Genomic DNA, 22,096 nt, shown 5'->3' with positions numbered 1-22,096 from the left:
GGAACGTCAGTAAATTCTAATTAAAACATAATACTTCTAGAATATTTGAATACGTAAACACCAGTAAGCCCAGCTAACTATCTACTAGAATAACATAGAGCAAGCCTAAATAACTTCTTTGTTTGAATATCGTAGGGATAAAAATAAAATTTCGGTTGCTCATCTTTTTCGCGGACTCCCGAGCCCGTATTCCCCTCTTAGTTTTTTTACCCTAATGATTGCTGTGGGGTCTTTCAACCCATTGTTTATTTTGTAGCGAAGATTGCAATTGTTTCACTACGTAGTGGAGCAATATTTTATTTTTTATATTTCATTTTTATTAAAACAGCATTGTGCTATCACAAGGCGTGCATATCCAAAGGCGTGTAATTATAAATTGCTAATGTGCGAAATTTATAATCAGAGCAATATCGACGTAGTGGAAAGCCAGATATAATATTAGAGCTTAATACTTATTTCTAAATTTATGTAAGTAAATTTTCTTTTTGACGATTTGTCTATTATGTATATCTCTCAGTATAAGAACTACAGCCAGTCTAAGGTATTTTTACTCGATGACAGCAAAAGTTTGCTGCCATGTGAAACTTTCCGAACAATACTATCGAATAGAGAACGTACGGTGGCGCGCCGCACCAATCCTACTGAAATTATTACAATACTACTATTGTATTATTTTGTATTGTAATGCGTATACTATGTATTTCTTGTGTCCACACGTCGTTCAGGAATCAGGGTACCTACAACGGGTGATGGGTGTAATAAATCATCGTGACTATTAATAAAACCCAACTTGTACTTCCATTCAAATTACCATACAAAGCATCAAGCTTCCTTAGCGAGATACCTCATCTCTAGTTCTTCAACGAGGGTTAACTGGCTGGCGTAATTATATTCTGTGCGCGGTAATACTATGTCCACCGCTGAGACCTCGAATGCGAATCCCGGTTCTAAGGATATGATATTAGGTTTTTGTGTTTAGTACAAATGATAGATATCGATAATGCGGCCCTGTCGCAACGAGTAAGATTAAGCCATCTAATTCTCATGTTTTGTAAGTGAAGACATACTTAATCAAGTTATTGAATAAACATTATGTGTCGTAGCTCATCCATTATTACATAGACATGTAACTCAACAACATATCCATGTTTCATCTATCCATAAACTTTTGGAAACAATCTTATTACATACTAATTTTATTATTCCGATAATTGTGTATTCTACTTCCACGATGTTGTATAGTTCGCATTAATTATCTTGATATGTCGCAATACCGCACCCTCCTCTCCCTCCAAAAAAGTGTTTAATGGTCGAAAATCAATGATCTAAAAATATAATGTCACCATTCCCACAGAGCGTAAGCAATAGAATCACTCCGGCCTGCCGATCCCTCGAGAAAAACTGTGTACAAAACCCCGCAACGTCTAAATTGCCTCAGGCGACGCGTAAAAAGCAATGAAAGCGTTTTCACATGGCTAGTTTTCATTTCACCGACGCCCCTCTGATCCCTAAGGAATTCCAAATAGTATATGCAGTCCCTAATAATGCCAGAGGGAAGCCGATAGATCTCCCGTTGCAATATCCTCCCATCAAAGTTGGTATGTATGTATATAAACAGAAATGTTATTAAAGCCCTCAACTTTAATATTATTATCTAGACGAAGAGACGTAATTAATCATAACGAAACGTCAATATTGATCAAAAGTACTTACGAGAGTTTGTAATTTATACGAACAAAGAATATTAAGGTGCGTTGGGGTTAAATCAGACGCATTTTCGACGGGTTAAACAGTGTTCTCGAATTATTTTTTTACAAGAATTCTATAGAATGAATCATTAACATGGCTACATGTTGTTAAATATACTAAATGGGATATATTTTTTCAATTCCTTAAATATAACAGTTAATGATTCATAAGGATTTAAAAAAGTACCGTACTTTTAGAAATGTGTGAGAAAGATAGGACCTTCACTGTTATAGTTCTAAAACCGTCAATGATACAGGATTCAAAAATCCGTAAAAAGAGCTTAAATTATAAGTAATATAAAATTATAAGTATCTTCAGATATTTTTAGAAGCGAACTTTGTTTTTTTAATAGTACTAGGCATACGATCTTACCTCATACGAGTGACACTGAAGATAATTTAAAAAATATTCGAAGAAATAATACATACACGTGTAAATAAATAACAAATAAACAAATTCGACCATTCACTACTGAGACGGATTAGGCCTTAGACCACCACGCTGGCCTAGTGCGGATTGGTAGACTTCACACACCCTTGAAATCCCTATACAGAACTTAAGTATGAAAGATTCCTCACAATGTTTTCCTTCACCGTTAAAGCAAGCGATAATTCACAAAAAATAAACACATAACATTCAAAAAAGTCAGAGGTGTGTGCCCTTGGGTTTCGAACCTACGGACATTCGTCTCGGCAGTCCGTTCCACAACCAACTAGGCTATCGCCGCTTTAAAAGTACTGATACTAGATTTTATTTAAACTCGAGACAAACAACTCACATTTGACTTAGAATAGCAGCTTTGATATTACGTTTGATAAGGTCAGTGAGAGTATTGCAGGGTCCAAAATACCCCCCACTATCCCCACTCCGGCGTCTGTCAAAGAAATTCTAGTGCGCTCCGTCTCCAGGTATATCCCGAATGCACTCCCATGGACGAGCAAACATTTGCCGCAGCCCCAAGTACACAGTTAAGTGTGTATACCTCATGATTGCTAATGAATTGGCCTAAATGTAAACATTAAGTCTTTTGAGGGCTTGCGAACATTTCCTAGTCTTCTCTCTTCCTCTCTTACTAAGAGGGTTTCTTTCCTTCCCCCAGATATCCCCTCTCCCGCCCTGTGGAATGGGGACGTTTGAAGAATTCCACCACGGTATCCCCTGCCTGTCGTAAGAGACGACTAATAGGGGCCACGAAGGGGGTCGTCGGCGGGCAGCAGGGGGCTGTCCGCCCTAGTGCATTTTTGTGCATCCTTGCACATTTTTCGGTTGACCCCCGGGATGGACGGCAGTCTGTAGTTGGCCTCATGCTGCCGTAGACGCCCAGGGCGTCCTTCGGTGCGCGGGGGCTTCTGAGCCCCCCCCCATAGGAGACGGGCCGCAAGGCGGCACCGCGCAGGGGCGGCTGCGGACGAATACTTAGACACTTCCGTCAGAGGAAGCCCGCAGTCGTCCCTAATGCGCCGAAGAGGGCCACTGCGGAGTTTTAGCTGGTAGGCCGTGCATAGATTAGTTGTACTCGGGTTAGGGACTCGGCCCGGCGGTCGCCCGAAGGTCGTCATCAAATCCGGGCGGCTCAACGCCGGGCCGTAAGGCACGGTTACCCCAGCATAACCGCTCAGTAGCCCCCCACGAAGGCTGGGCGGTAGTAATAAGGGACTTTCTCCGCGAAACCAAAAACAAAAAAAAAAAAGATATCCCCTCTCAACTTTCCTCCAGGCCCCTGCAATTGCTAAGCCTGGGGATTCCAGAATCCCATTTGCAGGTTTCCCCCGGTGTAGACTGCGAGGTCCGATACACAAAAAAGTATATACCTCACCTCTTCTATCACCAGCCCACCCATCTTTAAAGAAAAAAAAGTAATAAAGGTTGTAGGGTTTATTACTTTTTTTTTAGGTTTGATCCTTCCACAAGCAGCGGACACACTGTATCTTTACATCAAGTCGCGTGAAAAGATGAAAAATTAATGAGGTTAAAGTAGGACGTCTTGCGAGGCTGCAAGCAAAACAACAGATGTAGGCACGTTCTACTAGATGCGCTAAAGAAAATTCAAAGTCATGTAAAATATACTTAAATGATGTCACAATAATCGTTCTCGTATTTTCCGTCTCTCTAAAAGAAAAAAATAATTGTAGATCCCGATTCAAATAGGTATATGAATTATAAAGACAAAGTTAATTCCAAATTGAAGACAAATCATTAACTTGATTTGTCTTCAATTAAATTCCAATAAACTATTCAAGTACTAATTACGCGCTAAATTGGTAAGAAGAAACCAATCAAAATAACTCATCCGTAAGCACATCAAACAAACTTTACTCTCATTGGTCCATTTTCGCTATAGTTTCGACGGTAGCGGTTAAGATCATTTGCAGGAATCGACTATTAAAAAATTCATTTACTTATCTACTTTTAAGGAGAGATGATAGTTAGGGCTTGTTTGCTATTTACCTGCTTCCCATAAACAACATCATTCTATTTTATTTTATTACAAAGTTCTACATGGCGCCGGATAGAGCTCGTCATCTTAAAACATAGAATTATCGTTATTAAACTCATAAAGCCCAGCAATTACATTATTTGTATTTTCCTTCATGCCGGAATACATACACGGACGACAGTGAGATCACACTGCTGCTTGGCGGAAAAATGGATAAAGCAATAAGTACTTACCCCAGACGGACTTTAGCATAGGATACATTTTTAGTATGTGGTATATAGCGCCTATGCCGTTGTTCTTCCCGAAATTTCGTAATATCGAAATACATTTAGATTTATAATTGAATTGGCGAAATATATCAAGACTAAGCAAGAATAGCAAAATTGCCCCTAACGGTTTAAATCTATGCATCATGTAGGTACTAGTTACGTTCGACATATTATTATTAAACATAATATGATTAGCCCTACGATTACTATATCGATTACAATCTATAAGGCCCATAATCTAATGACTCTTCTCTATATTTTGTTTCTGAGTCGAAAAGACGAGTCATCCAGCGTCCCGAGGGTGAAATCAGCTATATTGGAGGGTGGCTCTTGACATTAGGGTACGTGGTATCGTCGCCATACATAATAAATGCATTACCTTGCTGTTCAAATAACTATATTATGTTCCCTCACTTAGTACATCCAGAACATAGAGGAGCCTGTGTGGGAAAGTCAAATCATTAAAATGCCTCGTTGGCAAAGTCGTTTAGTGTTGCAGGGGTATAATGAGCTCGGATCTATGATCGCACTAAGTAGTCTGCGGATTTAGCAACTGCATATATGTATATTTTATTGACCGCATCAAACAGATACCTAATTAAATCTGTTTTATAAGCTAATATAATATATATGTATAAGCATAAAGGCGAACAATTGTGTGTACTTATTTAAAAAGTTATTAAATACATTATTTTTAAATAATGGACTTTCTTTACAAAAATATAAGGATAGTTCTGAAATAAGGAAGGCATATTATAGACGTCGCTGCACCCGTCTTAAAAACGCTCCCCCTTGTAAAAAGCTGCGCTAACCGTAATTTTAGAAGCTATCTATTCGTTTATAATACAAGGAAAAAAAAATTACATCATATTTGTGCAATAATATATCTTCTTTACCTTGACTGTTTAATTTTTTTTTAATAATGTCGATAATATTTCGTAAAAAATATTATTTTGTACACTATTTTAATTTGCAACTAACATCACAAAATAGAACATTTAATAAGGAATATTTTAGTAAATATAAAACTTTCAAAAAGATCTAAATTAGATTTTATAAAGCATTTATTCGTCAATCTTTGCATATTCCAGCCCCTAACTCGCAGGGCGCCAAGCATGAAACGAATTGCTCAAGGCCCTTTGCTTTGGAAGGTCCTTAATAATTTACTTGTTTTTTTGTTATTCAATACATATAGTTGCTTGAGCTTAGCTGAAATAATTTATAACATTGAAACATTTTCGATAAAACGTTGAATTTCAAACTATGCAAGCCGTAGTTTATTTTCGCTGAATATTATCAAAAAAATTATCATTTAAAAGTGGTATAAAATTTCCTCAGATAATATGAAATGTTTTTCTGGTACGAATTACCAAATTATTAATAACTAGCTTTTAGTCGCAGCTTTATCCGCGTGAAAAAGTTTTTCCAGGATAAAAGTTTCCCCCCCACAGGAGACGGGCCGCACGAGGCGGCACCGCGCAGGGGCGGCTGTGGAAGTAGACTTAGACATTTCCGTCAGAGGAAGCTCGCAGTCGTCCCTAACGCGCCGATGAGGGCCACCGCGGAGTTTTAGTTGGTATGCCGTGCGTTGTATATAGGTTAGGGACTCGGCCCGGCGGTCGCTTGAAGGTCGACATCAAATCCGGGCGGCGCAACGCCGGGTCGTAAGGCACGGTGACCCCAACACAACCGCTCAGTCGCCCCCCACGAAGGCTGAGCGGTAGTCATAAGACACTTTCTCCGCGAAAACAAAAAAAAAAAAAGGATGAAAGTTTCGCTTTATATTTCCTGGGATAAAATAATTATTTTATTTTTAGTTAAACCTTTAGCAATGCATCCATGAAAACTGCATTCAATTCCATGTAGTACTTTTTTGCGTGACGCGTGTACAAATATACATACAAACGGACATTCTAAAAATGAACATTATTCCTTAGTCCTTGACGCTTGCTTTCATTATCATAACTCTTACATACATAACATTCCGTAACGCAAAAAAATTGTTCGGCCTTGTCGAAGCAAAATTTTTGGTAAACTATCATAAAATCTCATATTCTTCAGTAATAAATGAGTACGGGTATTAGTACTGTACACATGAAGATTTCAATACTAATATCGGATTACTGTACGGATTAAGGTTGACGCTCAGCCTTGAGATCGGCGCACACTTGTCGTCCAAACTAGCGTCTCGAAATCAACATTTAAAGAAGGCTCTAAAGCTACATTCACCAATATTTTTTTTATAATGCCAGAAAATCGTTGAGTAGCCATTTTCCAATATGAAATATTTTATTTAGCCCATGATTTATCAATTTATTCAATTAATGTAACAACCAATTGTCTTCTTCCTTAATCTACAAGACAACGTGCAGAAGCGAATGATGCGTATTATAAGATCAGTTCTTCATTAAACCTACACGATAGTTTACCGTATGCAGCAAATCATATACCACTTTTTTATACAATACATTGTGATGACGATGATTTGAAATTCAAATCTTGAAACAATGTGCATAAAATTTCCTGTATTCTTCATACCTCATAATATATGGTTGATAATATACTCCATTTAAATTTACTTCACTATGGTTGACAATATGCGCCTGTCTGCATTTTTATTTTTTTATCTATATATATAAAAATCAATTGCTGTTCGTTAGTCTCGCTAAAACTCGAGAACGGCTGGACGGATTTATCTTATCTTGGTCTTGAATTATTCGTGGAGGTCTAGGGAAGGTTTAAAAGGTGAGAAAAATTCGAATAATTGCCGGGAAAATCCTCAAAACAGCATTTTTCTATTTCCACTACAAACGTTTTCTAACTTATACGTAGAGTCAATTTGAGCTTTATTGCTATTGTATAAAGTTCACTGTTGTCTAAGCAATGTAGGTGTGTTCCTAACATCAAAGCAGTGTGCGTTGGAGCACAGAATATAATAATGTAATATCGCGTTCTGAAACTCAACAAAAGTGATATCGCGGACCCGACTAAATTGAACAGTCACAAAATTTAATATATCATTAGTTATTTGGTTGGCTTCACGATATTATTTCGTTTGTTTTACTTTAAAATGCATGTTTTCGTTATGGACAATTTTTGAGCTACTTTTGCATATCTATACTTATAATAAATCTGTAGAGAGGTCAATTCTGTACATGAAATATATTTCCAAAATAACTGGGGGTGATTAGGGATCGATACTGATGCCAAAAATGCAATTAGTAAAATTTTTGTCTGTCTGTCTGTATAACCGTTATAGAAACAAAAACTACTCGACGGATTTTAACTTAACTTGGTACAATTATTTTTCATACTCCTGAGCTGGTTATAGTATACTTTTCATCACGCTACAATTAATAGGAGCATAGCAGTGATGGAAAATGTTGGGAAAACGGGAGAAGTTACTCCATTTTTTAAGCTTCCGTCATTTCGTGTGCAACCTTAATGGTTAAAAGTTCCTTCGATTTCACCAGGATCCCATCATCAGACCCTGACCGGACAATCGGACCACCTGCATACCACCATAAATTAAAAAAACATCCCGACAAATTGAGCACCTTCTCCATTTTTGAAACCCGAAATCCACGCGGGCGAAGCTGCGGGCGGAAGCTAGTTTATTTATATAAATGTATGACGTTGAATAATAAGTAACATAGCGGTGCGACCTAAACATGGTTGACAGATTTAGAAATGAGTGTCAACCACATGTTATTACATATTTTCGTGCTAACTAGACCGTATGGCCTGCATCTAGGATTATTCTTATGATAAAGATACCTGGGCGCTTGATATAGCCGGTGTATCCTCACCTTTAGGGTTTCGTTCACGGTATATATGCGTGACGTTTATTAAACATTAAATATAAGTATGCAAAGCTTGGATTAACAGAAATGTTATGCCAAACTAAATAAAAGGGATACTAAGTAGCATTGCGTTAAAAATACCAACAATTAAGTACTAAGTTAAAACTACATAATAGTTGCAATTACCTCACGATTCTCTACAAAACATACTATCTACGGTTTCAATGAACTATAACCGCCAAAATTACTGATAATGTTACTTACCTAAAAATTGAGTTCATTTTTTTAAGTACTTAATAACAAGGCAACATAAATATTATGTAATAGAGATAATTAAGGCACCATTGATGCTGAGTATTAGTTTGACTCATGGTGCTCTTTGCCCGCATCGACTACGCGTTTTTATAGATACGGCACACATTATTCAGATGTGTGCCGGTTTTAGCATATCACGCACGATATTATACGATCAAATGTTTGTTGTTGATAAACTATCCGTGTAGATATTGTGATAAAACGTATCAAAGGCCATGTTAAATTAAATACCTACTTTCCTTTCTTATTCGCTGTCTAGCAGCTGGCATTATTGTGATCACGCATTGTTGTGTTCAATAGTTTGACTAAATGCGTTTAACCTCGTCCTTTGTTATTGATTTATCATTTAAGTATTAATATATTTTATTATAAGTATATTTTAGAATTTGACTATAAGTAATATATATTTTTATTTTGGATCTGAGTAGGTGCTACAGACCCCATGTAAGTATTTGTGTATTTAATATTTATATATGTAAGTATATATAAGTTTTCTTTACTTATTTAGGCCTACCAGCCGATGCACTAAGAACTTTAATTTAAAAATAGCTTCTATATTTATTAACGGCGTAAACTTAAGTACTTTATTTTAATAAAAATAGTAAAATGTCCATTGTCCACCCGCAACAAGATCCCGATATTTATCACGTGTGTTTGGCCGATTATGACATAGGCATCGCCCGCGTTCGTCCATATACCGCTTGCTCGACTCGATATCACTCTATTCATCGTCAAAACGAGTCTTAAAGCTCATACACTCCAAAAAACCGCAGTTCCGTCTTCGCCGCCGAGGACCACGCCGCGTTCCCCGTCCCCTCCTTCCCTTCCAATAATTTCGGCCCGCTTTGCCGGCGAATACGATAATAATGGTTAGATTGTTCGTTACGACTATGCACATACATAATCGTTGATATCACATCCTCTTCCAGTGACCGTCCTCAGCCGAAGTTCGTAACCTGTTAGTGGGTTGCCCTCAGCGTGGTCGCTTAATTTTTAAGGGTCAAAAGTTCAAAGTTCCAAATGTCCGGTGTGTTTATATAACATGGCTCATACCAGACTAACAAAGGTAGAGTCATGTTAAAAAAATCTTTAATATTTAGTGAAATAAGTAAAATTAAATGAATAATGTTATGCTACAAACTAAAGGGAAGGTCTAATTTAAGGAAATAATTTTTGTATAACAAATACAGATTGACTGGGAAACTATAGGCCTAATATGGGGGCGTTACTGTTGGTATTCGTATTAAAGGTATCGTTGTCAGTAGCAAAAATTTCTTCCATTAGGCGACATTTATATTTTCTTGATAAGGTTATACTCAACTTGACAAAATTTACAGATCCAATTAGTATGCTTAGTAAGGATGCATCTATAAATCATATACATAGTTTTGATCCCTGCGTAAAATAAAAGTTTTTTAATAGAGGTAATAGGAACTACGAAAGCAGTCATTCACGGATAAAACTTTTTTTTTGATCCGAGAATCGAACCTGCAGTCTCTTAGCTAGTATAAAACCGGCTCAACATCCGTTAGGCCGCGAAGACTTAAATACTCTATGGACGCTACCTAAAATAAAGATACATATTCATAGCAACTACTAACTTACATCACACAATCAGTCGGACGTAATCTTGATGTTGCCATGTACTTATTACAAAAGTTGATGCCACGCTCCAAGCAATATTTGGCAGTTGACCAAATTATTGGCATATAAAGTATTATTATAGAAGTAATAAGTATAGTAGCACAAGTTCCGATACTATTATAATATTATTCCCTCACTCCGTTCGTAGAATATACAATAGCATGGCCATTGTAAGTGTGGAGCAGGGAGCGTTACAAGGTATCGTGTGCGGTCACGGCTCACCAAAATACGTGGCGTTCAAAGGTATACCTTATGCGAAGCCGCCGCTCGGGAAATTAAGATTCAAGGTGAGTACAAAATGAAGACATACCGATAGTGTGGGTTACTTAAACATTTTTTATTCCACACGAACACCTAACATTATTATTCAATGTGCATTTCTCAGTAGCTACTATGTAAACTTGGTTCCACTTGAGACAGAAACGAACACAACTTTCGCATAGATTACGTAAGAAATGTGTTACTCAATTAAGTTAATTTAATGTTTCGTTTCAGGCGCCAGAGCCTCCCGAGTCGTGGGCAGGTGTGCGCGACGCGTCGGCACACGGACCCGTCTGTCCCCAATATAATGAACGTATGAACCGAATCGAAACTGGAAGTGAAGATTGCCTCTATCTTAATGTGTACACGAAATATGTTAATCCCCAAAAACTACTGCCAGTATTAGTTTGGATCCATGGAGGAGGATTTTACACTGGTTCTGGAAATTCTGATTTTTATGGACCCGAATATTTCATGGCACACGACCTTATTTTAGTAACATTCAACTACAGACTCGAAGTTTTAGGATTCCTATGTTTAGACAATGATGAAGTGCCAGGTAATGCGGGATTAAAAGACCAGGTTGCGGCTCTAAAATGGGTGAAGAAGAATATAAAGGCGTTTGGTGGCGATTCCAACAATATTACAATCTTTGGTTGTAGCGCGGGTTCTGGGTCTGTATCGGGCCATTTAGTGTCAGATATGAGCAATGGGTTGTTCGACAAGGCCATATGCCAAAGTGGCGTTTGCCTTAATGAATGGTTTTACAATATATATGCGCGGGAACGGGCATTTCAACTTGGGAAACTGCTCGGTATAGACACAGAAGACGATAATGAACTCTTGAATTTTTTAAGAAATGTGCCATCGTCATCTTTGGTAAACATTACACTGCCTCCACTTGATGCCAATAACTTCGATTTAACTGATAATATTATATTCGGACCAGTAGTTGAGAAGACATCTTTAAATGTGAAAAAATTCTTACGATATCCACCACCATATTTTGTAAGAAAAGGGCATATGGCTGATGTGCCAATCATTTTAGGATATACTTCAGGCGAAGGAATCGAAATTGCAAGAAATTTATCAAAAACAGCCCTTTACTATACTAAAACTGGTAGTATTGTACCCAGAGAACTAAAATTAAAATGGACACCTGAACAGACACTAAATGTGGATGTAAAAATCCGCGAACACTATTTTCAGGGTAAGGAAATAAGTAAAGAGATGAGTCAAGCCGTCAGTAATTTAGAAACGGATCGACTTTTCGCATACAATATCATGAGATATGCGCGATATCACGTTCGCCATAACTCATGCCCCGCTTATTTGTATAAATTTGAGGCAGAGACAGAAAGAAATTATACTAAATCACATTACAACCTGGATTCCATCAAGGGAGTGTGCCACTCAGACGACTTGATGTACTTTTTTAATGTGACATGTCTTGATATTCCAGTCTCAAAAGAATCGAAACGGATTATAGAAAAATGTGTACAATTATGGACGAACTTTGCTACAACAGGGTAAGCTAGTAAGCATGACTAATCAAAATTGTATTTGTTTTGTACAAGATATGTATCCAGTTATCAAATTATATCTTTTGTCGATATTTGCTACAATTTCACGATAGCCGTAACATTTATAATATGAAAAAGTAGTTAGGTTCAACTAACAGTTGTCTAATTAGGATTTAGAATAATATGGTAGTGCGTGATAAACTAGTGGGGAAATCAACGGTCTGCCGATATGGATCTCCGCAGGTCCGAAACCCAAGACACCCGCCTCTTACTTATCGATGTTATGTTTATATTGTTTATCAATTATCGTGCACATTACGGTGAAGGAAAACACGTTAAGAATCTTCAAAAAACTTACGATGAAGGATTCTCCGAAAAAAATCGAAGATACGAGTATGTGAAGTATGCAAACCCACGCTCAGCCGGCGTGGTGGACTACGACCTAACCCCTGTTAGTAACTACCCATACACCCCCTTGCCACCGACAATTTTTGTTCGCTCGATCTACACACATAATGTAAGCCGATGCACGGGATAACATTTGGAACGGTCCTAGGCACAGTACGATGCGTATACCTCTTGTATGCAAAATCACATTGACGTCTAAAAGGAGCCCGCAAACATTGCCCCTCCGCCCATACTTCCTCCATTCTTCTATTCCCCATTACCTTCCCCACTCTCCACCGGGCTTCTACAGTCGTTAAGCCGGGGGATTCCAGTATCCCATTCGCAGATTCCCTCGATGACTGCAGAAACGCCTTATCAAAAAAAAAACCATCTCAGTTGAAGAGTACATAAGTCCGTGTTCAGAAATGACACTATATATACAGGGCTACTATTAATTATATGTGGTACCGAAAAAAGGAATTATTTGAAAACTGGGTAGAATTTTTTTTAGCGCGATGTCATTGGGTGATCTCTAACTAAAAAGATTGACGCAATCGAACATTAGCAAAGTAATATTTTTAACATTCACAGCCTTTAGCAGCAAAAGCAGATGTGAATTATTAAAATAACGCTATAACTTTGTCCCTATATTATATTTGTTTCATTGTCGATATTAATAAATACATTTTTTTTATTACAGCGCACCGACATTGTCGGATGATTCTGAACAATGGAAGCCGTTCACAGAAAAGGAGCGAAAATGTTTTATAATAGGACATGAATTCAAGTGCGTGGAGAACCCGGATTTAGAAAATTTACGGTTTTGGGAAAATATTTATGAGGAAGAAAATCTCACTGTATAATAACAATTTTCAATCATATACATAGTTGAACAAAGGATTTATCGAGCAAATTTTACCCCAGTAGTGTTTAATTTTCCTTAAATTTGACTCGGCTATAACTACCTATGAGAGATTCTCAGACATGTTAATCGTTTTTCATAATCTAAGGACCGTTCACACAAACACGTTTTAAGTCGGATCGATGTCCAAATCGGTGATTTAGGTAGATAAATAGATAGATATTTATGAATCGTAAAATATTTATTTTTTATGATTCATGAGCGTGTGGATACGGTTATGGTTTATGTGTCTGTGCAAAAATAAAAAAATAAATCACGATCAGGAAAATAAAGATTCTCATATGTGTGAACGAGACGTAAACGGTGACAGGAGGCGTAAAGCGTTAAGGTGATAGCTTAAGGTCCATTTTCATACATTTTGTTTCACCTTTAATCTGGGTAACTAAACAAGTATTGACAAGTAAAGAATTTAAATTCACGCCTAGTTAGTGATTAGTTCTCGCAGTTGAAAGAAAAACGTAAAAATAATTAATATGCATGGATATTTCGGCCTTTAAAATTTAATACGACGAAATTTTAAAGGCCGAAATATCCATGCGAGAACTAATCACTAACTAGGCGTGAATTTAAATTCTTTACTTGTCAATACTTGTTTAGTTACCCAGATTAAAGGTGAAACAAAATGTATGAAAATGGACCTTAAGCTATCACCTTAAACGTTATCTGACGAAAATATTTTGCAAGACTAGTCACAGACTATTAAATGAAAATATGATCGCCTCACACAATCATATTATACTGATAAATGTGGATGAATATATATTTTTAATTATAAAACCTTAGTTTTTTGACTGTCGCATATCAACGCTTTATTATATCGGTGGAATTTAATTTACTGTTCCGAAACATACGTATTCAGTAAATGATATTATGGAACAAGTCTGTAGCATTTAGAAAACAAAATAAAAATACTTTTCCTCTTATGTGACATTTACTTCATGACGATATTTTTTTTTATTATTTTTCACGACACATTTGTTATAGGTATAACGATTAACTGAGAATACATTCGTAATCATAAATAAATTTTTAGCGTTCATCAATTTAATATAGAAGTAAACTCTGCATAATATTACGTAAACTAGTCCTCCTTATTCATAGACGTTTTTTATCGAAGGACAGAGCATTGCTATGATAACAAGTCTGTTTCTCGGTGCTGACGGCATGGTAGCCTTTGCAGTGCGTAGATATAGGGCCCTTGTGCTTGGTTAATACTGAGATACAACTTGAAGCTAATTGGCTGTCAGATAAACAAAGCTGAATAAACAGCAAGCTATCAGATAAACAAAGTTGAGAAACAGACTTGTTATCACAGCAATGCTCTGTCCTTCGATAAAAAACGTCTATGAATAATGGGGGTGTATATGAAATATCAAACAAAATATATATGAATAATATAAAAACATCTTGACAGCCGCGTTCAAATTCTGCTTTGTCCTTTTCCAGCGGATCCCAACTGATGCCAAAGATTGAAAAAAAAAGCTATAACTTTCATTTTTAATTTGTATTTTAATTAAAAATTGACTTCAATCTCCGAATTTATCAATATTATTGGGATTCTTGCAGTAGTTTTATACTATTCTTAAGCCCAGTATCGGTTACGCGCGGCAATTACGTTCTTTTCTGCCTATCCTATTACATAACTTTATTTTAAATACGTACCCATTATACAGATTAAATTTTGAGACATCAATAATGTTCAAATAAATCGACTGACACATGACTTTTAAAAATTCGTCGCGTGAACTTAAGTGGAATAAATTTAAGCATTCCAGTTTTTATAACAAATGATACAATATGCCAAGGCTAGGAAAGATTCGATCTTTTTCTAACAGAGAGCCAGTTTCTAAGCACCTACACAATATATTTATACTAATACCCCAAACTCCAATATTAATAAATACGTAGTCGATACAAGTTCACAACTTAAAGTATTTCCCTTTGGGTCATTCCCGACGCAAATGACAGAGCATTTTGTGCGTAGATTCTCCAATTTACGATTGACGCATCGAACCATTTCATTTATATTCTTTGACGATTTCAAAAGGTTGACTTATATTTGTTATAATATAATTATGTTGATTTTTACCGAGTATTTTATAAGCTGACTTTGTATAAGATAAGTGGATTATAATATGAAGAGATCACGAGAAGCCACGTTACTCTTACATGGGTAGAGTACATACTTGTACCATTAATTATTTGATAATTTTGGATGTTATAAAAATAATAAAAAAACAATTTCTCATTTCCTTATAATAATCATTAAAACGTACACATATTCTTATCAATCATTACTCTTTACGAGGTAAATACTGCAATAAAACGATATCCAATAAAATCCATTAGTTTAAATCTGAAACTTGTAAAAAAAAAACGATACTGGACGCTTTTAATATTAATAAGCTTATTGTGAACTAAAAGAATAACATACTTTACAAAATATTGGATCCGTCATTATTGCAGTAGATAATATAAACAATTAGTCCCAATAATCTACATCAGAGTGTAATGTGGCCACAAAACTATGTAAAAATAATTTGCTTAATTTACTTCTTATACTGATTACATGACAGGTCGATTTGTCAAGAGATATAAAAATACATCCCAAACTATGTTTCGCCGTAGCATTACGTACTTATATTATCCATAGACACGAGTTTAAAATTATCAGTTCTTTTCACCACCAAACAGATAACAGAAAATGACGTCCGCCGTGTAAAGGGTTTACGACTTGCGATAAACTAATTTGCGGGTAGTTTGACAACATTCGTGATTGTACCTAACATTTACAATTAATAGCTTGTATTTTTTTAAGTTGTGTATTTTTTTATTGATTCCCATCACGAGTCGCTCGTCTGACACAATTGTAACCGTTCTTAGATTACGATACTCATATCCCGAGAGACTGGGGCGATGGTAGCCCATGTTTTGGTGTTGTAGACTCTCCGCGAAATATATCTTTGAATTGGATCTCGCACTTGTAATTAGTCTCGGGTCCTAGTATGTATTATCTTATTTGTAATGTTGTAATACAAGTCATCTCAGCGCGTCCATAACGTAAGAACGGCAAACATAAGCGCATCGGCAATTTTCGAATAACGGAACAAAAACTAGCACTGTGATTACATGTTATTGTATATTATATATGTGTACTTACATTATTATTATTGCTCAATATTAGATATACTGTGTGAATATTACATTTAGAATCGGAAGATTGACGAGGCGCGAAGTTAGTTGTAATAAACTATGTTTTAAAGAACATCAAAATTAATACATAACAAATACTTATAACCTTCGTAAACAAAATAAAAAATTCTACCAGACCGCTGGAGACACAGAAGTGTGAGAGTTTGACAATATTGAGTTGGTACACTAGAATTTACTAGATTGTATTTAGATTGCAGTGTAGATATAACATTTCTTGGTTATAGTGTAATAACAAAAGCTCATATTAAAAATTACAACTCAATTTTCATATTAATACTCAATACATTCGAGGAATTGTTCGCAGGCGTTATAACTTAACATCTCTGAATCTACTAAGCTATATATTTACATATCCTATGAGTAATAATGATGTAGACTGTTCATGCGTTGTGGGTCATCGCTAGTGTTGCCAGGTCCTATTTGTTTAAAATCGGGCCAAAAGGTAAATCAAATCGGGATTAACAGATCAGAACATACATTTTTTGACTACAACTTATGCTAAAGTTGGTTATAATGTGAATTTCTGCTCAGATCGCGGTAAAGTCGCGTCGCTAAGCGACATAACACAGAACAAAAAAAAAACTGTACCTACAGCGCTAGTATGTATTGTGATACGTATTTTATTTTATAAAAATGATTTTTAATAAACTTATTGTTTTATCGGGACATTTAGTGTCCCGATCAGTTGTAAATCGGGACACGTTCCCAGAACTTCGAAATTCGGGACTTAATACGGGACACCTGGCAACACTAGTCATAGCGGCTTGACGGATTATTTGGCGCGATTCATGAATGTAAACAATGATATTTAAATACTAGGGGCGCGTGGTCCACAAGCCACAAAAGACATCAACAATCGTCGAGTATATGAACATTTCAAATAGTTGCGCTAACAATTAACAATTGCTATAGCCGAAGTATGTGATAAATGGCATAATAGCAGACTGAAGGTGCGCCCAAATCTGACGATGTTTTAAATTATTTGGATACGCCTTCAAAGGTCAAATGATGTGTGAACCTGACCTTGCACTGGCGAATTAATATTATTTTAGCGATATAACCTTTTAAAATCACTAATATATGATCATTATCAGCTGCTATTTCTTATCTGTTGCGCAACGTGTAAATAATATGTTCGAACAATAAAATCACGGTATAATAAACCAGCTTTAAATGATTTACTTGTTAAAGGTATGTAGTCATTCTATATCTTATTTTTTATAAATATACAATTCACTTTTTATAATTCTATGAATCTATTGTACATCAAATTTTATTTAACAAATTTGATGTCCACTTCATGATTACCAAAAAATAATAAAGTAATTGTTAAAAAAACATCTTATTTCGTGGTTACCTTTAAATCTAATATTATCTTAATTACTTGTCTATTTTACTATAAATACATACATAATATTACAATTGAATTTCTACAATACAGGTGGATTATATAGATAAGACAGCTACCTAAAACTTTTTATGAAACTATCCATCATTTTTGAAGACATTAAGGAGTGCCCTTCACAGATTTTAAAAATTAATCAGTCTGCAAAAAAATGGTCAATTTATGCAAAAACTATACACGGAACGTAAGCTATACACAGAAAAAGTTAAATTTATAACAAACACAAAAATTGTTATTTACGTAATGTTCAGTTCATCAATACGTTTCTATTCGTGTTTGGGGATTACTCGACCTTAATGCAAAGTGTAGTTAAGTTTAAAAGCGAATTCGAGTCGCATTTCTTACACAAATATAAGTTTTTAGCAATTTCAGACTTTAAAAGTACTCAAAACTCGAATGGTTCCATAGTCTACTAATCCTTATAAACAACAAATTGTCATAAAAAGAAAACACTTAAATTACCTATTACTTGCCAAACGTACATTTTTTTCAAAATCTGCGAATGCAGATTCTAATGTTTTCGATTATTACGCAGTCTCCTAATAAAACCTGACAGCGTCAGCAGTAAACATAACTGCTTTTACTGCCCCATCTCAAAATCCACCCTGTATACTAAGGTTTATCACATAACTATTATTTCATGTCCCTAACTTATGTGTACCCAACTTGTATAAAGCTACTCATTCATTAAATATTTTCTACATATGAATTTAATAATAAAATCAGCAAGTAATTAAAACTAATTTTAAATGACTCCATTTATTTTTTGAAGTGTCGAAATTCGTATAATAAAAAAATAAAAAAGAAAAAGTATATTAACTACCTTTTTATGAAACAGATATAATGTTACACATACCCTAAAGTGGATTATTACAAATATTTCGAGTGTGGAATTTACAATTGTGACATATCCTTAGTATTTAAATATCATTGTTTGTAAGATTATTTCAACAAACGAATCGTGTTTTGATCACCCATCAGAAACTCACGACGCCCGGTTTAGTTTGTCGTTAAGCATAATATGTAATATAATCACAACGCATCCACGCAATAGGATATTTGCCACCACTGAAAAAACCTTGATCACTCCAATGAACTGACACCGATACACCGCATCGTCCATAGTATTTGTATAGTAATGTAGTCATTACACAGCTGATGTAGTGGCGCGGGAGTGTTGGGTGCGCGGCGTGCGGCGGCATCAGTAGCGGCCGGAGCGCGAGTTGCGCGGCGGCTCGCGGCGCCGCTCGCGCGACCGGGAGCGGCGCCGGCGCTCGCGCGACCGCGACCGCGACCGCCGCCCGCCCTTGCGCCGCGAGTACAGGTACCTGCACACACAACTCAATCCTGACACCAACTTATACACTGCAATAGCCACACCGCCCATAAAGCGTCATGTAATATATTTTGTAAATTTAAGTAATTGCTTGACCACTTTAGGCGACCGCAACGAGCGGGGGCCAACAATTCTGAACAGTCTGAGGTGCCACATCAGTGACCACAGCAATCATAGGCATTAACCGAGATCTTCATACCTCTATTGCCATTGTGAGGCACTTTAATGTACCAGAGCAGATATATTAAAGAGATCTAGGATTGTACAATATTTATTGACTAACCTCCTCAGCTCTCTAGAAATAGGCTTCAGATGCATGAAGTTACAGAAACCACTGCGTGTGCACTCGCCCATCTCATACTGTCTACAACAAGCCTCACGAAAATCCGTCACAGGCGACAGCTCAGCGTAAACTGGACGACCACCAAACCAACGGTTGTTCAGGTCATTCACAGCTTTCTCCGCATCCTCCTCACGGCGAAACTGAAACATTCGAGTTTCACACTATTAGGGTATACTGTTCCAAAAATACATGTTATACTGAGTATTTTAGACATTGAAAATTACTGCATCCAATATATTTTTTCATAATTTTATTTATGACTTAGAATTTGTTTTAGCGTTTTCTAACCCTATATCTCCGAACAGAAACAATATGTCAGGTTGATTCAACATTGTATCATTCGTATCTCTAATGAATACTATTTACTTACTTTGATATAAACATTTCCAACTAGATGATCTCCAAGGTTGTCACACACATTCATCTCCTCAATCTCACCATATTTGTCTTCACATTCCACAAATACATCTTCAAAGAAATTATCATAATGTTCTTGCATTTCTTCATCAGAGACATTAGCAACAACCACTGGAAGAATAACATTTCTATTAACATAAATGCACATAATAATATCTTTATTTTTGGTTCCTATGATTAAGGAGAAAATTGTTTAAAAGACATAAGCTTTATTCAACAATCACGTTTAGACTTTGTGAGACATGTTAATTAGCAATCAGTATAAAGGGAACAAATGAATTGTTCTAAAAGCTTAAGATGGAATAGTTAAAGCTATATTAGTTAAATATACAAAAATATGTCTTGTATAAATATTATTACTACTTACAATGGCTACCGTCAGCTGATTTTGCAGAGTTCTGTGGATTCACATACAAGTTCTGTAGCAGCACTGTCTGAGAGAAAGTGGGCTTGTTGTGGATACGGGAGCAGCGATCCCCATGCCGGCACGCACCGATTTTGAAATAAAATGAACAATTTACCCTGAAACACAAAACATAATTACATAGATTTACATAAATGAGGCACTGCTACTACCGCGGGAATGTCCAAAAAACGGCATCACACAGCCCCCTCTCACATTAAGGTGCAGATTTATGTGTGGGTGCACTCATTACAGCTCTGCCCATCCATTCGAGGTTAGAACTCAACATATGTTTTAAGAGTATACAAATAAAAAAAAATAAGGAATAAATGAATGTATTTTTGCCGGGTTTTGTTGACAACATCACATTACGTTTGTACCTTCTAACGAAGTGCTTGTTCTCGCAAGCTTAATTATAATATCCCGAATTCCCTACGTACGTTTCAGTTTAACCGAATTGTTTTTAGATTGGTACTTTCTTGTAATATAATTCATTGCACAGTGTGAGGTACAAGAAAACTAGAAGAATATGTACACATCAACTCTAACCTAAAAGTTTTGTATTTAACACAAAATAGCTATAACTGTAAAGTTCATTTTATTAATAACTAAAGAATATGAAAAAATACTTACTTATCTTTTTCTGTACCAAATATAGCAGCTAAATATTCTGCCATCCTGAGTTAAAGCCAAATACTCAGTTGGCTATGTTGTTGATATCTTTCGTGATATGATAGAATAAAAAATATTATAGATCGCCTTGCAGTGAATCCTCGGCCTTTGCTGTAATATAAAAACCGTTATGCTAAAATACGACTTATACGATTGTAAAATATGTAAAAGCTATCAAATTTATGAAATAACCAGCAATCTAATTACAACCAACATTTCACGAAAAAGCCAAGCCAACATAGAACAACAGTGTTGCCAGATTACAGGATATAGATTGCCAGCTAATGTTGAGTAGGACATACAAGAGGCGGTACATTTGTCCGGGACATAACGTCAAAATGTAAGAGTGGCTCAAAATTATATGTTGTACTACTTCAAATATTATGTCGCGACAGTCGCGTTACTTATTCTCCGTCTCTGGTAAGCTGTAGGACGAGGACAGTGAGGTAGAGAACCGCATGCTACAAATTACAATAGAACGTTATTTTACAATGGACATTACATTACTGCGTTTCGAGTCGAGAGCGAGAGGGAAATATTTTGAGGGTTAACATTAGAAAATACTGTAAGATACGCATTGAAACGCCGAGCCTCACTACGCCTCGCCTCATTTCATGTAGGACGTTGTACCGGCTCAATGCTAAAAAGAGGCTACTCTTACAAACTCTTTTTTATGTCATGTCCTACCCAACTCGTAGTGATTATATTCTCTTTGACCCAACTCTATTGCCAGCGTAATCAGAGACAAATAAAGTCAGAGTAATATTGTAATGATTGTATTGCTCCTTAATTGTCAGATTACGCTCAAATGGAATTTTCATAAGATTGATCGATAAAGTGTTAGCGAGCGTTGTAGATTCAGATCTAGAATTCATCGCATTTTCTCATTTATATTCAAATTGCTTAGTAGTTTATATTTCACTTTTAGAGGTTTTAATTAAAAGTATCATTTATTCAATGTCACATATGTTACGGACTTATATGTTTATATTTAAGA

General features: G+C 36.0%; 2 protein-coding genes across 5 annotated transcripts; one reads left to right on the top strand and one right to left on the bottom strand.

Moving 5' to 3' along the window:
• The first annotated feature begins 8,811 nt into the window (after positions 1-8,811).
• LOC115445390 (esterase FE4) lies at positions 8,812-13,306 on the top strand. 2 transcript variants are annotated; one of them, XM_030171629.2, is made up of 4 exons: positions 8,812-9,017; positions 10,366-10,504; positions 10,713-12,007; positions 13,089-13,306. In XM_030171629.2, the coding sequence occupies exons 2-4, from the start codon at positions 10,379-10,381 to the stop codon at positions 13,249-13,251; spliced, it is 1,584 nt and encodes a 527-aa protein (XP_030027489.1). In that variant the 5' UTR covers positions 8,812-9,017; positions 10,366-10,378; the 3' UTR covers positions 13,252-13,306. The 2 variants fall into 2 exon arrangements, with proteins under 2 accessions (XP_030027489.1, XP_037298039.1); XM_037442142.1 differs by having other exon boundaries at positions 10,713-12,015; positions 13,089-13,140.
• A 1,030-nt stretch (positions 13,307-14,336) lies between these two features.
• LOC115445391 (splicing factor U2af 38 kDa subunit) lies at positions 14,337-21,396 on the bottom strand. Of its 3 annotated transcripts, none has more exons than XM_030171633.2 (6): positions 21,314-21,396; positions 21,061-21,210; positions 20,392-20,546; positions 19,978-20,135; positions 19,548-19,747; positions 14,337-19,256 (listed from the first exon to the last, which is right to left on the bottom strand). In XM_030171633.2, exons 2-6 carry the CDS (start codon positions 21,102-21,104, stop codon positions 19,130-19,132), a joined length of 684 nt encoding a protein of 227 aa, XP_030027493.1. In that variant the 5' UTR covers positions 21,105-21,210; positions 21,314-21,396; the 3' UTR covers positions 14,337-19,129. The 3 variants fall into 3 exon arrangements, with proteins under 3 accessions (XP_030027493.1, XP_030027495.1, XP_030027492.1); XM_030171635.2 differs by having other exon boundaries at positions 21,292-21,326; XM_030171632.2 differs by having other exon boundaries at positions 21,061-21,348.
• Positions 21,397-22,096: the final 700 nt, after the last annotated feature.

The sequence above is a fragment of the Manduca sexta genome, chromosome 24, assembly GCF_014839805.1.
Source record: "Manduca sexta isolate Smith_Timp_Sample1 chromosome 24, JHU_Msex_v1.0, whole genome shotgun sequence".
In the NCBI taxonomy this organism is placed as follows: Eukaryota; Metazoa; Arthropoda; class Insecta; order Lepidoptera; family Sphingidae; genus Manduca; species Manduca sexta.
This window is presented reverse-complemented; position numbering and strand designations above follow the sequence as displayed.

What these genes read in the sequence shown, in the direction of transcription:
- LOC115445390 (XM_030171629.2), top strand. Translation starts at nt 10,379, where the DNA reads ATGGCCATTGTAAGTGTGGAGCAGGGAGCGTTACAAGGTATCGTGTGC. An exon ending in TCGGGAAATTAAGATTCAAG is followed by an intron (nt 10,505 to 10,712) that starts GTGAGTACAAAA and finishes GTTTCGTTTCAG; the next exon opens with GCGCCAGAGCCTCCCGAGTC. An exon ending in ACGAACTTTGCTACAACAGG is followed by an intron (nt 12,008 to 13,088) that starts GTAAGCTAGTAA and finishes TTTTTATTACAG; the next exon opens with CGCACCGACATTGTCGGATG.
- LOC115445391 (XM_030171633.2), bottom strand. Translation starts at nt 21,104, where the DNA reads ATGGCAGAATATTTAGCTGCTATATTTGGTACAGAAAAAGATAA. An exon ending in ATCAGCTGACGGTAGCCATT is followed by an intron (nt 20,136 to 20,391) that starts GTAAGTAGTAAT and finishes TTATTCTTCCAG; the next exon opens with TGGTTGTTGCTAATGTCTCT. An exon ending in TTGGAAATGTTTATATCAAA is followed by an intron (nt 19,748 to 19,977) that starts GTAAGTAAATAG and finishes CGAATGTTTCAG; the next exon opens with TTTCGCCGTGAGGAGGATGC.